Here is a 14,035-nt window from a genome sequence, read left to right as displayed (position 1 = left end):
AGCCTCACCCTCTGCGTGAGGCATACAGGCTAGGATGAGATTCCCAGCTGGGCGCTCTCTGCTGGCTTGTTGGCCAGGTCAGACTAGGATAATTGTCCCTTCTGCCCTGGGAAGAGGCCTGAGGGAACCAGATGCCTTTCTTTGGGGATGGGGGTTAAAGAAGCCAGGGCATGTAATAGGGAGGGAATTCGCAGGAGGAGGCAGAGAAAATTCCTTGACTCAGGCTTCTTCAGGTGAGCAGCTCCTGAGAAGCTGCAGAATTAGACCCCTAAGCCCATTTCATTACTGGCATCACTCCACTGATGTTAGGGAGGGATCCCTTGTCCGTGTGTGCCAGGTGATGAGCCTGCTATGGCTCTAGGGAGGTTCACCATCTCCCCCCTCTGAGGGAAAGCCAGGAGGGTACTCTCCTAAGGCAGCTGGGCACAGACAGACCCTACAGGTCTCTCGCTTCCCAGCCGGCGCTGCCCAGTGTCCCCACACAAGCTCTCCCACAAGTCCTGGCTTGGATTAGGCAGTCGGGGCCACTGACAGCATGCAGTGGCCAGAGGGGAGACGGAGAGCGGCCTGAAGCAGCCACCTTGGTCACCCGGCAGGAAGTCCACTGATGGCAGAAGAGGTGGGGAAATGGGTTGGGAGGTGCAGCCTCTAGCAGGGAAGCCTGCAGCCAAGGGCACTGAGAAGGAGAGGAAAAATAATCGGTGCCTCTGGGACATTCCTCCAGAATCTCAAGGCACATCCTGCTCGAGGTCCCATGTGGAGGCAGCGTCCTTCAGGGGGCTGTGCCAGAGGGTCATTTGAGAGCAGCTCCTGAATCAGCCTGAGCTAATACTCCAGTAAAAGCCCATCCCAAGGCAGGCCCAAGCAAACAACTACTCTGTCAAAATAGTCCTGGCAGCACTTACAAGGGCTGGCCATGGCCAGTTGCCTCCGAGGAGTCAGGAGTAGGAGTTGAGTGTTTACCTTAGAAAGGCAGGGGAAGTGCAGCACTGGGCCTGGAAAACCCCTCATTGTCCGGGGGGGGGAAGGCTATGCTCTCCCAGGCTGTGCACACCTGCCTCCCACGCTTCCCTTCTTCATCCCTGATTCAGTAATTCCTCATCCACAGCCACTGTGGAAAGCCATATAATAGGGTGCCTAGGTACTAGCATGGGGGGAGAGAGGGAGGAAGGAAGGAGAAATCAAAAAGCAGTATTTAATAATGATACCCAGCTCTAAGATAACCATTTAGCTGTAGTATTGAGGCTTCTCCTGTGTCTTCTGCCCTTGCCAATGCAGGATTGTTCCCTGCTGTATATTCTCCAGGGTTTTGTCCCATCTGGGTTTCAATGTTTCAAACTCATGAGGCTCTTCCTCATTACCAAATGTTTCCTGCTCTTCAGCCCCAGTTTCTGCAAGTCAGGTGTATCTCATCCCATCTCCCATGTCCATGAATGATTCTCCCTATCCCCTCTGTGATCGCAAAGCTGGGGTCTCCTCCGAGGTGCATTGGAGCAGAGAGAGAGAGATGCACAGAATGTATTCTCACTTGCAGCAAGCCGTGTTTGAATCTTGATTAAGTGCATGAGAAATCCCCTTAGGAGAAGTTCACCTTCTGGCACAGCCGCAGCCAGGGAAAGGGCTTTGAAAATACAAATCGCTAATTACTGTATCTCACGGATCGCTGAGAGCGAGCCAGTGGCACCACATCTGGATTTGCCGCCGCAGCCTGACTGCACTGCGCTGCAGCCCACCTCCCAGCGGGTTGTGTCCTTACATGCTATGAGCTGACGATGTCCTCTGCTGAGCCTGTGGGCTCCAGATTATCCCTCCTTTTGTTGCTGCTGTTGGGCTTGTTAGTCTTTTCCCCGGGGAGGTTGGCTCAGCAGGTGAATCCCAGGTTGTGAATTCCTTTCGGCCGAGCCCGTCAGTGTGCGCTTTGCAGACGCGTGTCACTGCAGGCTACGAAGGTGCAGCTGGTGCAGTTTCTCGTTGCTCTGTGTTTGTGTTGCTGCCTGGCGTGTTTCAGCCGGTACTATTGCCAGCTTCATCCACGCTGCCTGGGACGTGCTGCTGGGTCTTGCTTTCGTAAGAGACACACAATGTTCCCCAGATGGCATGAACCAAACCTACCCAAACCACCTGTTATCTGTAATGGAGGCAGGTCCCTCTGGCTACTTACCATGGAGTATAACAGGACAGGGGTCCAGATACACAGAGTCAGGCCTGAGTTAGTATGGGGGCTCCCTTCCACTGCTGGGTGTCAGCAGATTCAGTGAGACCAGCCAGGCTCAGGCCCCCATTCAGCAGATGCAGAAGCATGTGTCCAGTCTGTTGCAGTGACGTCAGCAGGACTACCCGGGTGCATAAAGCTGGGCAGGTGCTTAAGTACTTTGCTGAATCAGAGCCCGCAGCGTCCAAACTAAGCACCTTGGTCCTACTGGCTCACGTTTTCAAAAGTCACTAGCTGGGGCAGCCTGAACCAATGGGAGGGGTCTTGGCTCTATTCCAGCTCTGGCAGACCGGGTGACCTTGGGCAAGTCACTTCACCTCTCTGTCGCACCTTCCTTTTCTGATTTGGGTTGTAAACTCCTCTCAATGGTGCCCCAATCTCTAGGTGCTACCATAATAATTTGAGGTGCCTTTGTCTTTGGGTGCCCAACTCGGGACCCCTCTTTGCAGAGGTGTCGAGGACTCTCAGCTCCAATTCAGGGCAGTGGGGGATGCACGCATCCATCTTCTCTTAACCAGGAGAGGATGGAAATTCCAGGTGAATTCTGCAGAATTCTCCACCAGTTAGACACCAAGCCTTCAGGCACCCTGAAGGAGGGGAAGCTTTTGAACAGTGTCCTGCTGATCTGGGAAGCTGGACATCTGCCCATCACTGGGTGAAGTGACATCTGCAGAGCCACAGCAGCCTTGAGTGCCGAGAGGTCCTGGCCCTCCATCAAGAACTTTGCATAATCACAGTTGCTCGGCACATTTTTTTTTCGTGAAAGCTGGGCCCTGGAGGCTCGATATGGGACAGACGCTTGGGCTGCTCCCTCATGATTCATATTCCCAGGATCATTGGCAACTCGCGCCATGGTTACTCACTGCAGAGCCGGCCCTGAAATTTCATCACTTATTTTCCATCTCCAGCCAAAGCCTTTTGAGGAGGAAAAAGGCTGGACATGGAGCATCCTCTAGGATGATTTGCCGCACATGGTGGTGGTGCTGCTGCTGCTGGTAGAGAATGTCCCATCTGCCTTGCCTTGTGTTGCTCTTTTAAATTCCATTGCCTCTCCCGTCTTTGCCCTGGCTGCCAGATGAGGGTCCCTGCCAACTGGGTGAAAAGTGTAACAATAACTCCACGGGCCAGGAAAGCATGCCTGCAGATCACTCAAGATGACAGGATGGAAACTATCGAGAAATAAAAGCCCCCCCTCCCCCTCCCCTTCTCCCCACATGCTCCCCCTTCCAGATTTAAACACGTCCATATGGAAACAGGAGCAGGGAAAGATTCCATTCATTAATGGCAGAGTCCTGACCCGTGGGGGGAGAGAGAGCCCAAGCTGCTTGCACAGCCGCTCTCTGTCTCAGCGCCTGGTTCTCATTCTTCTTCATTTTCCTCCATTCCCTCTTCCTCTCATTCTTTCATTTTCTCTCTCTCGGGGTATGTCTACACTGCCACAGTGCGTCAGGCCTGGTCTGCACTGGAAAAGGAGGTCGCTTTAACGATGACATGGGTCGGGGTGTGAAAAAGCCATACCCTCAAGTTACACCGACCTCTTGGAGAGGTGGATTAATGACAGCGATGGGAGCGGTTTCCCCATCACTGTAGTAACCCGGCTCCCTAAGAGGCAGCAGCTAGATAAACGGAGGAATTCTTCCGTCAACCTAACGCCATCTGCCCCATGGTTAGGTCAGTATAGCCACATCCTAAGTTCCCTCTAAGCTGTGCGGCCGCCTATTGAGCCCCAGCCAGGGAAAAGGAGCCCCTCCCATGGCCCGGCCCAGCCACGTCAGAGCTGCCGCAACTGGGGAGAGGTGCACCTCTCCCCTAGCCCCGAGCTGCTGTGGCAAAAGGGGGCAGAGGGGAGTTCTCTCTCCCCACCGCAGCCCCTGGGCAGCCTGCAGCCCAAATCCCTCATCCCCGGCCCCACCCCAGAGCCCACACCCCAACCCTGTGCCCCAGCCCTGAGCCCCCTCCTGCACGCCAAACCCCTCATCCCTGGCCCTGAGCCTGTACCCCCAGTCAGAGCCCTCATCCCCCCAACCCTCTGCCCCAGCCCTGAGCCCCCTCCTGCACCAGGAACCCCTCATCCCCCGCCCCACCCCCGAGCCTGCACCCCCAGCCAGAGTCCTCCCCCGTCCCCCCCCGAACCCCAATCCTCTGCCCCAGCCCTGAGCCCCCTCCCACACGCCGAACCCTTTGGCCCCACCCCCACCACATGAATTTTGTTGTGTGCACTAATATGGAGGTGCTGTGTCACACAGGGTCATGACACACATCACCTCCATATTGGTGCACACAACAAAATTCATCCTGCCCGTGGACATAAAAAATTAGAGGAAACACTGGCCACATCTCTCAGAAGTGTGGATTTTTCACATCCCTGAGAGACGGAGCTTTGCTTCTGTAAGTTCCCTGTGTAGACAGGTCTTCTGTTCCTCTTCCACACACATTCTCACTCGTTTTCTCTCCTCCTTTTCCTTGCCCTGTTTTATTCTCTCTTTCTCTCTGACTGGCTTTAGCCTACCTAGCAGCCTGTGGGCACCATGGAATTTGCTCCCTGTTGAGTTGCTTCTGAGAAGAGGCAAGAAATATAGACGCCAAAGCACAGGGCATAGGATGGGCCAATGCTGTGTCTGCAATACACTTTGGGCCTGATCCTGCTCCCGTTAAAGTTGCTGGGGAAACTGCTGTTGCCCCAGTATCAGGTGCACTGGCGTATCAGAATGTGGGGGTGTTCATCTCTTTGGTTTGGGCCCTGGGGGAGGCCCTCCAGGAAAGCTAAGTGCAGGAGCCTTGCCCTCCGGGATGGTGTGTCTGTGGGGAAGATCCTGTCTTCTTCCTGGAGAGCAGTTGGATTAGATGGTATGCGAGACAAGGGGCTTCCCAGCTGGCATCCTGCCGTCCGCCTTGGTGATGGGGAGTGAAGCTGCTTCCCTGACCCGCTCCTGTTTGTGGGATGAGCTCAGAGCAGAGGTGGGATAATGCCCTCAGACCACAGCCTGGCCCATGAGCAATCCCTCTCCACTCTCCCTTCAGGGCACTCCTCCGGTGGTTTCGGTCTCCGGTGACGACAAAAGCTTGCCCCACCCCCCCTGCTCCCCCTGGAGGTTCTCCCAGCATGTCTTGGCTGCCCTGCTTGCTGGTGGCTGGCTTTCATGACAGATCCGCACCCTTGTTTACATTTTGGTGTATTTTCACGTTTGGTTGTGAAATGGCGAAGGGCCATGGGGAGCTGCCCTGTTCTGTACAGCTGCTGCTGGCTGGTCAGGATTATGCATCGGGTCACTCCAAAGGCACATACTTCATGTAAGCAGCGTCGCAGATGAAACTAGAATGCAGGACCCCCTCTGCTCTCACCACTAGACCCCACTCCCCTCCCAGAGATAGGGTTAGAACCCAGGAGTCCTAGCTCCAAACCCCCTCTGCTCTAACCATTAGACCACATTCCCCTAACAAGACTCACCCTAATTGGGAGATTGCACAACCCCACCCCAGCCCTGCTGCTCCCACTGCACCCCAGGTCTCAGTCTCTGACTGGCAGATGAGTTAGCTGCCCCTGTCCCCCCACCAGCTGCATGCAATCCTGTTCTTCCGTCGGTTCGGGCTTCCGGCCTGTTTGACTCACTTTCCTTCACATATCCAAGAAGCACTTTAATTACAGGGGCGTGTGAGCTGTTTTTAGCAGCTTGCCCCTTTTTTTCCCTAGAACAGAGCTGACGTCCGCTTGGAACTTTACAGCTATGCCACTCTTCCTGGGGCGTGGTGTGTGACACCCACACACGGTCCCAGGGGAGGAAGCAAGCCCATGTATTAGAGAGCTCCGACCCAGCTGCCCTGATGTGGTCCCCACAAGCCAGGCCAGACTCGCCCCCCCAGCTGCGCTCACCTAGGAGTGCTGCTGCTGCCCATTACACTCCTCCTGCTTCAATTTCAGCCCCCTCCCCTCAGCACCTTTCCCCACACACTTGTGATTGTTACCCGGGATGTCTGATTTAAAGTTATGTGTTTCTTATGGTCTCCTGTCGGCCTGGACCAAAGCAGTGCAGCTCCTCCAGAATTGTCCCCATCCTGCCCCCTGAGCTGCTGCCCCAGCAGGGCCGGCTCCAGGCACCAGCCCAGCAAGCAGCTGCTTGGGGCAGCCAACGGTGAGGGGCAGCATGTCCGGGTCTTCAGCGGCAGGTCCCTCACTCCCTCTCGGAGCAAAGGACCAGCCGCCAAATTGCCACCGAAGACTGAAGTGGTGGCGGTAGAGCTGCAGATTGCGGTCACGGCTTTTTTGCTGCTTGGGGCGGTAAAAACCCTGGAGCCGGCCCTGTGCCCCAGCTCCATCAAGGGGCTGGTGTCAAAGCAAACTTCCCTCTGGTTGATAACCGATGATACTGCTGACCGTAGCAATGCCATGGCTGGTACTAATGCTACCGATAACTGACGATACTGCTGACCATAGCAATGCTAATAGGATGTATAGCACTACGGTGCTATAATATTAATACTGCTATTCATAGAATCATAGAATATTAGGGTTGGAAGAGATCTCAGGAGGTCATCTAGTCCAACCCCCTGCTCAAAGCAGGACCAACACCCACTAAATCATCCCAGCCAGGGCTTTGTTAAGTCGGGCCTTAAAAATCTCTAAGGATGGAGATTCCACCACCTCCCTAGGAAACCCATCCCAGTGCTTCATCGCCATCCTAGTGAAATAATATTTCCTAATATCCAACCTAGACCTCCCCCACTATAACTTGAGACCATTGCTCCTTGTTGGGTCATCTGCCACCACTGAGAACAGCCGAGCTCCATCCTTTTTGGAACCCTCCTTCAGGTAATTGAAGGCTGCTATCAAATCCCCCCCACCCTTCTCTTCTGGAGACTAAATAACCCCAGTTCCCTCAGCCTCTCCTCGTAAGTCATGTGCCCCTGATCATTTTTGTTGCCCTCCACTGGACTCTCTCCAATTTGTCCACATCCCTTCTGTAGTGGGGGGACCAAAACTAGATGCAATACTCCAGATGTGGCCTCACCAGTGCCGAATAGAAGGGAATAATCACTTCCCTCAATCTGCTGGCAATGCTCCTACTAATACAGCCCAATATGCCATTAGCCTTCTTGGCAACAAGGGTGCACTGCTGACTCATATCCAGCTTCTTGTCCACTGTAATCTCTGGGTCCTTTTCTGCAGAACTGCTGCTTAGCCAGTTCTGTGACTACTACTGATAAGTTGCAACACTACTGAGAATAGTTGTAGAAAAACAACTACCAAATGCTCCTGCTAGGACTAATAATACAAATGTAATAATACTACTTAACATTTCTAAGATAGTTTTCAATACTATTGATAGGAGTATTAATGCTGCTATTACCACTTCTAATCCTAGCTCTAATACGCAATGCTACTTGTAATACTGCACTACTAATAGTACCATAGTAACAGTGCTGGTGTGGTTTCCCTGCAGCCTTTGGGACCATTACTGTATGATCCTGTGGTATGAGTTCTGCTCCTCTCGCCTTCCTCGGTGCTTTTCCTTCCCATCTGCTTCTCCATCTACCTTTTCTCTTCCACCCACTTGGTCCTAAAATCTCCCACAATGAAGCTGCACTGTCTCCTGAGCGGGCGATTGGTGTACTTCTCCCCCCTTCACTCCGCCAGTCATTCCAGGAAATAATAGGGCTGAATTTTTGTGGCACCTTCTTTGACTGTGTGGCCAGTCGGGGTCTGGGCCATGTTCGTCTCTGGGATAACTCCATTGACTCCCGCCTCTCTCCAAACACCGTGAGTGGGGTTTGCTGTGACCGCATACAGCTTAGACATGAGCGGACCTGGACTCTGGCATGCCCACCGAGCCTCACTTAGGCTCTCAGACTGGGCCTGGGTGTGCTACCGAGGCAGCATGCTCAGAGAGGAGGGCAGGAGCCTTCCCTGCTCTGCAGCCAGTTTGGGCAGCAGGAGAGCCCTGCATGGAGCCCATGAAATGTGAATTTCTGCTGCAGGTGCCGCTTTGCTATGGAGGCCCTAGGGGAGCTGAGTAGCTGGTGTCATCCATTCCCCTCACCCATCTCTGCTCTTGTTCCAGGGGGGTTTTCCTTGACACCATCAAGCCCAAATACAATGTGAACGGGGTGGTGCCCCACATCGGCCAGCGGACTCGGCTGAGCAAAGGGGACATAGACCAGGCACGCAAGCTTTACAGATGTCCAGGTAAGAGCCACTGGCTACTCAGTATCCAAGGTGGGGGTAGGGTAGGTGCAGAACATACATCTGCCTGCTGGGATCAAGGGGAAAAGGGCAACGTAGAAACCAGCTACACTAGCCTGACCTGACACAGTATTATTATTACTGGTATTACAGTCGCATCCAATATCCCAGTTGAGTTTGGGGCCCTGTTGTGCTAGGTGCTGTACATACACATAAGTCAGGGACAGTGCCTGCCCTGAAAAGCTTGCAGTCTAAATAGAGGAGGCAGACAAAGAGTAGGAAAATGGGGGATTATCTCCATTTTACAGAGGGGAAACTGAGGCACAGCGAGATCACCCAGGGAGTCCATTGCAGAGGCAGAAATTGAACATTAGACCCCAGGAAATCTTAACCACATAACCCTTCCAGTTGAAATTGTTCAAATTTTGAAATTTCCACCAAAAAAATCAGAATTTCAAATTTTTGACCAAAAAAATTGACAATTTTTTTCACCAATTCTCCCTGGTTTTCAATCAACCATGGAGTGACTAATTTTTTACCTTTAAAAAATTTTTTTGACATAACTTCAAAGAAAAATAAATAATAAAACCAGGGAAATAAATAAATAGCGAGCGAGAGAGAAATTTAAAAAAAAAACAAAGCCCAGCTCAAATACACACTGCTGTGACTGCAATCAGAATGTGGCACCATTCTTTATAGATCTGTAGTGTATTTTATTCTAGCTGAGCCACACACCTATTTTGTTTGGCTCCTAGCTGCATGAATGTAAAATCTTTGCTAAGGACGACTCAGAAAGGAGTTTAGAGGGCAGAGAATGAGTCAGTGACCCGTAGGGAGTTCCACTGGGAATGGAATCACAGCCTCCGATTTGGTAACACCAGCTGGAGTAAACTGAGCCTGATGTCCCAACCCCTCCCTTGTATGTTATGTCCCCCGGGTTCTGACGACATGCTCTGATCTGACCGCTTCCCACTGCTTTATGAATGGGAATAGCATGACATAACCCAGGCCTGAGAGCCCAGTCTGGACCGACAGCTCCCATCTTCACCAAGGCTTTGGAGACCGTCCAGCCATCCCCGACTCTGGTGCCAACAATTAAACAGATGTCAGGAAGGAAGGCAGGGACAAGTAGTCAAGAGAAGAGCCGGGAGTGTGTGAAACTTCTGGTTCCCATTTGACTCCTGAGTCCTTGTCAGGCCTGGAGATCCCAGACAACTGGCCTCACTCACCCTCTGTGTTCACAGAGAGGTCAAAGGCTTGTAAACAGAATGGGCTTGTTTTTCCACCAAGGAGTTCAGTGATGGCAGTGGGAGCGTTTCTGAAGGGAATGATGAGTCAGTGCCAGGGAATAGGGGGTGGTGCAGCAGAGGGGGAGCTTGAGGGTGTAGAGAGCATGGGGCTCAGATAGCAGGGTCAGGATTGAGGTGCATTGACGGAGGTGGGGTGGGTAGCCCAGAGCTGGAATAGCAATAGGTGCAGTGGGACAGGATTGAGGTGCTCCGGCAGAGTTGCGTGTGGGGAACTTGCATCCCACCCTCATTTTGCCTGGCTCTAATTGGTGCTGATCACTTCTGGGACCACTCCATTTCCCCTAAATACAGTCAAAACAGAATGAAAATAAAGATGATAAAAATCTGCTGAGTTTCCTGAGCTCTAGATGGGCCCTTTCTGATGCTTTCTCTGGAGCCCACCTAAGAGAGGTCAGCAAGCTTTGTTATAAACCTTCCCCCTTGTGCCTTGCGGGTTGCTGCAAGCAGAGGATGTTACGAAGAACCAAAGCAAGTGTCAGGCAAACAGAATGGGGCTCTGGAGTGCCACCCACGAAAAATAGCCATGGAGACACACGCCTTGTGACAATTGCCTCACCAGCTTCCCCTACTCCCAGCTGACAGGGTGTTGATGGAGAAGACAGGCTGGCCAACAGCTGTCAGTCTCCTGTCTTCCCTGGGGCTTCCTGCAGGCATCAGAGCGAGTATCTTCCAGCTGGTTTTCCTGATGTGCATGGTGTGACCACGTGGCCCATCTGGCTGTGGAGGCGACGGGGTCAGTAATGGGAATATTGTTTTGCAATGTCAGTGAGAATGAGTCGATTTTGCTGACACCGTTGAATCTCCTAACAAGTTCTAGTTGGCTGCCTCATTGCACTCGGTGCTGTATGTACACATAATAAGAGATGGCCTCTGCCTCAAAGTGCTCACAGTGTAAATGGACAAGACAGACAAAAGAACAACTGAGATCCCCATTGTATAGATGGGGAGCCGAGGCACAGAGAGGGAAAGTCAGCGGAGTTACTCCCAGTGCAGCCTGAGATCTGAACCTGGCCCTGTGAGCCAAAGAACAGTGCTGTGTAGGAGCCGGGGCACCTGGGTTCTATTCCTGCCTCTGTCACTGACTGGGCTCGAGCAAGTCATTCCACTTATCTGTGCCTCAGTTTCCCCATCTATGAAATGAGGGTAATACCACGCTCTTTGGGCCAGAGGGGAGTGGAGTGCAAGGTTGAATTCATCAATGTGTGCGAAGTGCTTTAGGATCCTCAGGTGAAGGTGCTAGAAATGGGTAATGTATTTACAGGGCATCTATGGTAGATGCTATGGTGACCGAGGCATTACAAATGTGTGTGATATCTAAGTACACTACAGATAACAGACTGAGATCCAGAAATCTAGATGGACCCTGACTCAGGACAGGAGCAGACCCTGCAGAAATCCCTGCTGCTTAGAGATAATTTTTACAGTGGCATAACATGAGACGTGCCTTATTTTTGCTTCTTTATAATGGAGAAGGAAGCCTGAAAGGAGGTTTGTTTTTGTTTTGTTGATTAATCACATAAGTAAGGAGGAGTGACATCTCTTCTTCTGTTTGTTTGTCTCTTTGCTTTAAATCGAAATTCGGGTCCGCTCTCAAGTGGAAGGCTCTATGGAGGACTGGAGAACTAGGGAGAACTATGACTCATAGACTTTAAGGTCAGAAGAGACCACTATGATCTTCTAGTCTGGCCTCCTGCACGCTGACATCACATAGGCGAGGAGAGCACAAGTTGGGCAATTGTGTGGAGAAGGGATTTTTAGTCAAAGACCTTAGAACTTTTTGTGCCAAATTGTCTCCATTGGCTTTGCAGGAGTTTTGTCCTTTTACATGGATTTTTTACCCTTTGTTTATCATTAGTTCCTGTTTAACTCCAGTGACTAATTGGCCTCTTGGAGAAGGAAGTCTTTGTTAAACATATAACAACTTTGCCTGGCTCTTGCAGTGGGAACACCCAAGAGACCTTCTAGAGGTTCTCCAGCAAACTCAGGGCAGAAAAGAGTGGAAATTGCTGATATTTCTAAGGTTAGAAACCAAGCAGGGAAAATCATTATTAAAAAGAGTCCAAGCCTCCTTTTTCCACGGGAGGGACAGGCTCACACCCCAATTCTGAAATTATCTTTTACATTTCACCTTTAATCTGGCTCCATCAACACAGTCCCCAGTGCTGGCTCCACATTCAGGGAGGCGGGGAAGGATGTATTGGCCCGTGGACAGCAGTACTGAAACGTCGCTGAGCTTCGCCACAGCCAACTAGATCATGTGGCTTCCAGATGGTAGTGCTGGGCTAGCTCCAGATAGTGCTAAGTAGTAAACCTGTCCTGGGCCAAGCTGGCTGGCTGGCCACGGCATGGCGTGGCAGGGTGTGTGGGGGGGAGATTCCTGCCCTGATGAGGTGGGGCTGCCACGGGGGCATAAGTGCAGATGCAGCTCCTGGAAAGCCTTAATTGGCACTTGGATGCAGCTCGCCCCTGGCTGGGTTTGAGGGTCTGGCTTGGTGGCTATTGGAGCTGAAAGGCAGGGGAAATTGTTTATAGGAGAACGTTCAATCCATGGTTCTCTGCTGGAAAGGCTGAGACTTCAGTGAGGGGGCTGGGGGCCGACACAAAAACTCTTGTAAGGTTTAATTTTCCATCTTAAAGTTGGGACTTCAGTTGCTGTGGCAACATGGCACCAGGTTGGGTTTCCATGGCTACTTGGGAGCTTCAGTCCAGGCTATTGATTTGATTGGGGGGGTGAGGGGGATGCATCTTTAAAAGGCCAGTGCTGCTACTTGGGTGACAAGAAGCAAAGCCCAGAGACAAAAGACGGAGATTTCCCTTGGAGCAACACGGCCAGAGGGGTTGGGGGTGTGTGTTAAACATCAGGTTTGGAAGTGCTAACTTCTGCAGGAATGCAGGGCCAACTCCCAGCCAAGGTGATTCAGCCTGGGTAAGGGGGATAAATTGTCCCCTTTGCGATGTGCTTCCTGGGGTGGGGTGAGGGATCTTTTTTGGGATGGGATCTTTGAAAGCCGCTGGTTGTTGAACCTGATCCAAACATCCTTGAACTTTACATTTAGATCTTGCAGCAACCAGGACCGGCTCCAGGGTTTTTGCCACCCCAAGCAGCAAAAAAACCCCAAAAAACCCGCTGTGATCGGCGGCAGCTCCACCGCGCCACTTTCTTCTTCGGTGGCAATTCGGCGGCAGGTCCTTCCCTCCAAGAGGGACTGAGGGACCTGCTGCCGAATTGCCACTGAAGAGCCCGACATGCTGCCCCTTCCCCTTGGCCGCCCCAAGCACCTGCTTGCTGAGCGGGTGCCTGGAGCCAGCCCTGGCAACAACCTCCCTCTGGATGGGATGCTGGAGTCCGTGAGAACTACCAAGGGACAGAGCATGCACTCTGGCAGTCCAGAGAGGCAAGCCTGGCCCAATTCTCTGTCTGTACAGTAACTGGGAGCACGTTGTGCTGTGCCGTATGGTCCTGTGGGAGCCCTTCCCAGGGCTGCAGAGTGCACCATCTCCTTGTCCCCAGGACAGCTCCCCAGCACACCTTCAGCACTTTAGTGGTCCGTTGAGCCATTTCCTATGGGCACTTGCCTCCCTTGATCTGTGCTCCCTCGGAATGGGGCTCCGGGTCTAAAGGCACCTCCAGTCCCATTCCAGAGTCAGAAGCCCAGACTTTTCAGAGCTGCTGGGCCCACAGAAGGAGGTTGGAGTCCCCGGAACAGCAGTGCAAGAGCAAAGAGCTTTGGGGTATACCTGGCGCACGTGTGAGGTTCACCTGGTTTTGCATCAGGACTGGTCAGAACGCTGGGAGTTCAAGCAGGCCCTGGGGTTTCTAAGGTTCCCTACAGCTTTAGTTCCCCACCACTACCCCAATCCATATAAACCTTCCCAAGAAACAGCCCCACACTCAACCCTGTGACCATCCCCCAGTCGCACCGAGCTATTATTCAGGAGCTCTTCCTGCACCTAGACTCTAGCTCCTGCCTTCATCCCACTGCTGCTCTTCCTCCCTGATACAAACCTAGCAGCTGTGGACACTTCATTCCACCTGCTGCTGCTAGTGGTACCCAGCCCTCTCCATAGGTGCTGGAACGAGGGGCGCTGGGGGGTGCTGCCTCACCCCTGGGCTTGAAGTGGATTCCATCATATACCGGGTTTACAGTTTGATTCAATGTCTCTCGGCACTATACAAATTGTTCTGACGCCCCTGCCCACCCGGCCATACAGCTCCTCCTGTCACAACCCCTTTCAGAAGCCTTGGCTAATCGTGCACCTTGAGAATACATACCTGTAACACGTCCCCGTGTGTCTCCACTATAGCCAGGAGAGACACTAAAAGTCAGTCAGCCC

At 52.4% G+C, this 14,035-nt stretch overlaps 1 protein-coding gene across 5 annotated transcripts in view; it reads left to right on the top strand.

Moving 5' to 3' along the window:
• Window positions 1-14,035, top strand: part of BMP1 (bone morphogenetic protein 1) — an 88,518-nt gene that overhangs the window by 51,106 nt on the left and 23,377 nt on the right. For all 5 annotated transcript variants that reach the window (XR_005594105.1, XM_039524767.1, XM_039524766.1 and 2 more), the window contains exon 7: window positions 8,269-8,393. Coding sequence is in view for 4 of the 5 variants with exons in the window: in XM_039524767.1 (XP_039380701.1) it covers window positions 8,269-8,393 (125 nt within the window). In the remaining variant the exon portion in view is untranslated. The remainder of the gene's footprint in view (window positions 1-8,268; window positions 8,394-14,035) is intronic.

The sequence above is a fragment of the Mauremys reevesii genome, linkage group 2 (genome assembly GCF_016161935.1).
Source record: "Mauremys reevesii isolate NIE-2019 linkage group 2, ASM1616193v1, whole genome shotgun sequence".
NCBI classification, from domain to species: domain Eukaryota; kingdom Metazoa; phylum Chordata; order Testudines; family Geoemydidae; genus Mauremys; species Mauremys reevesii.
Note: the sequence above shows the minus strand (reverse complement) of the source record. Positions and strands in the feature narration are given on the sequence as shown.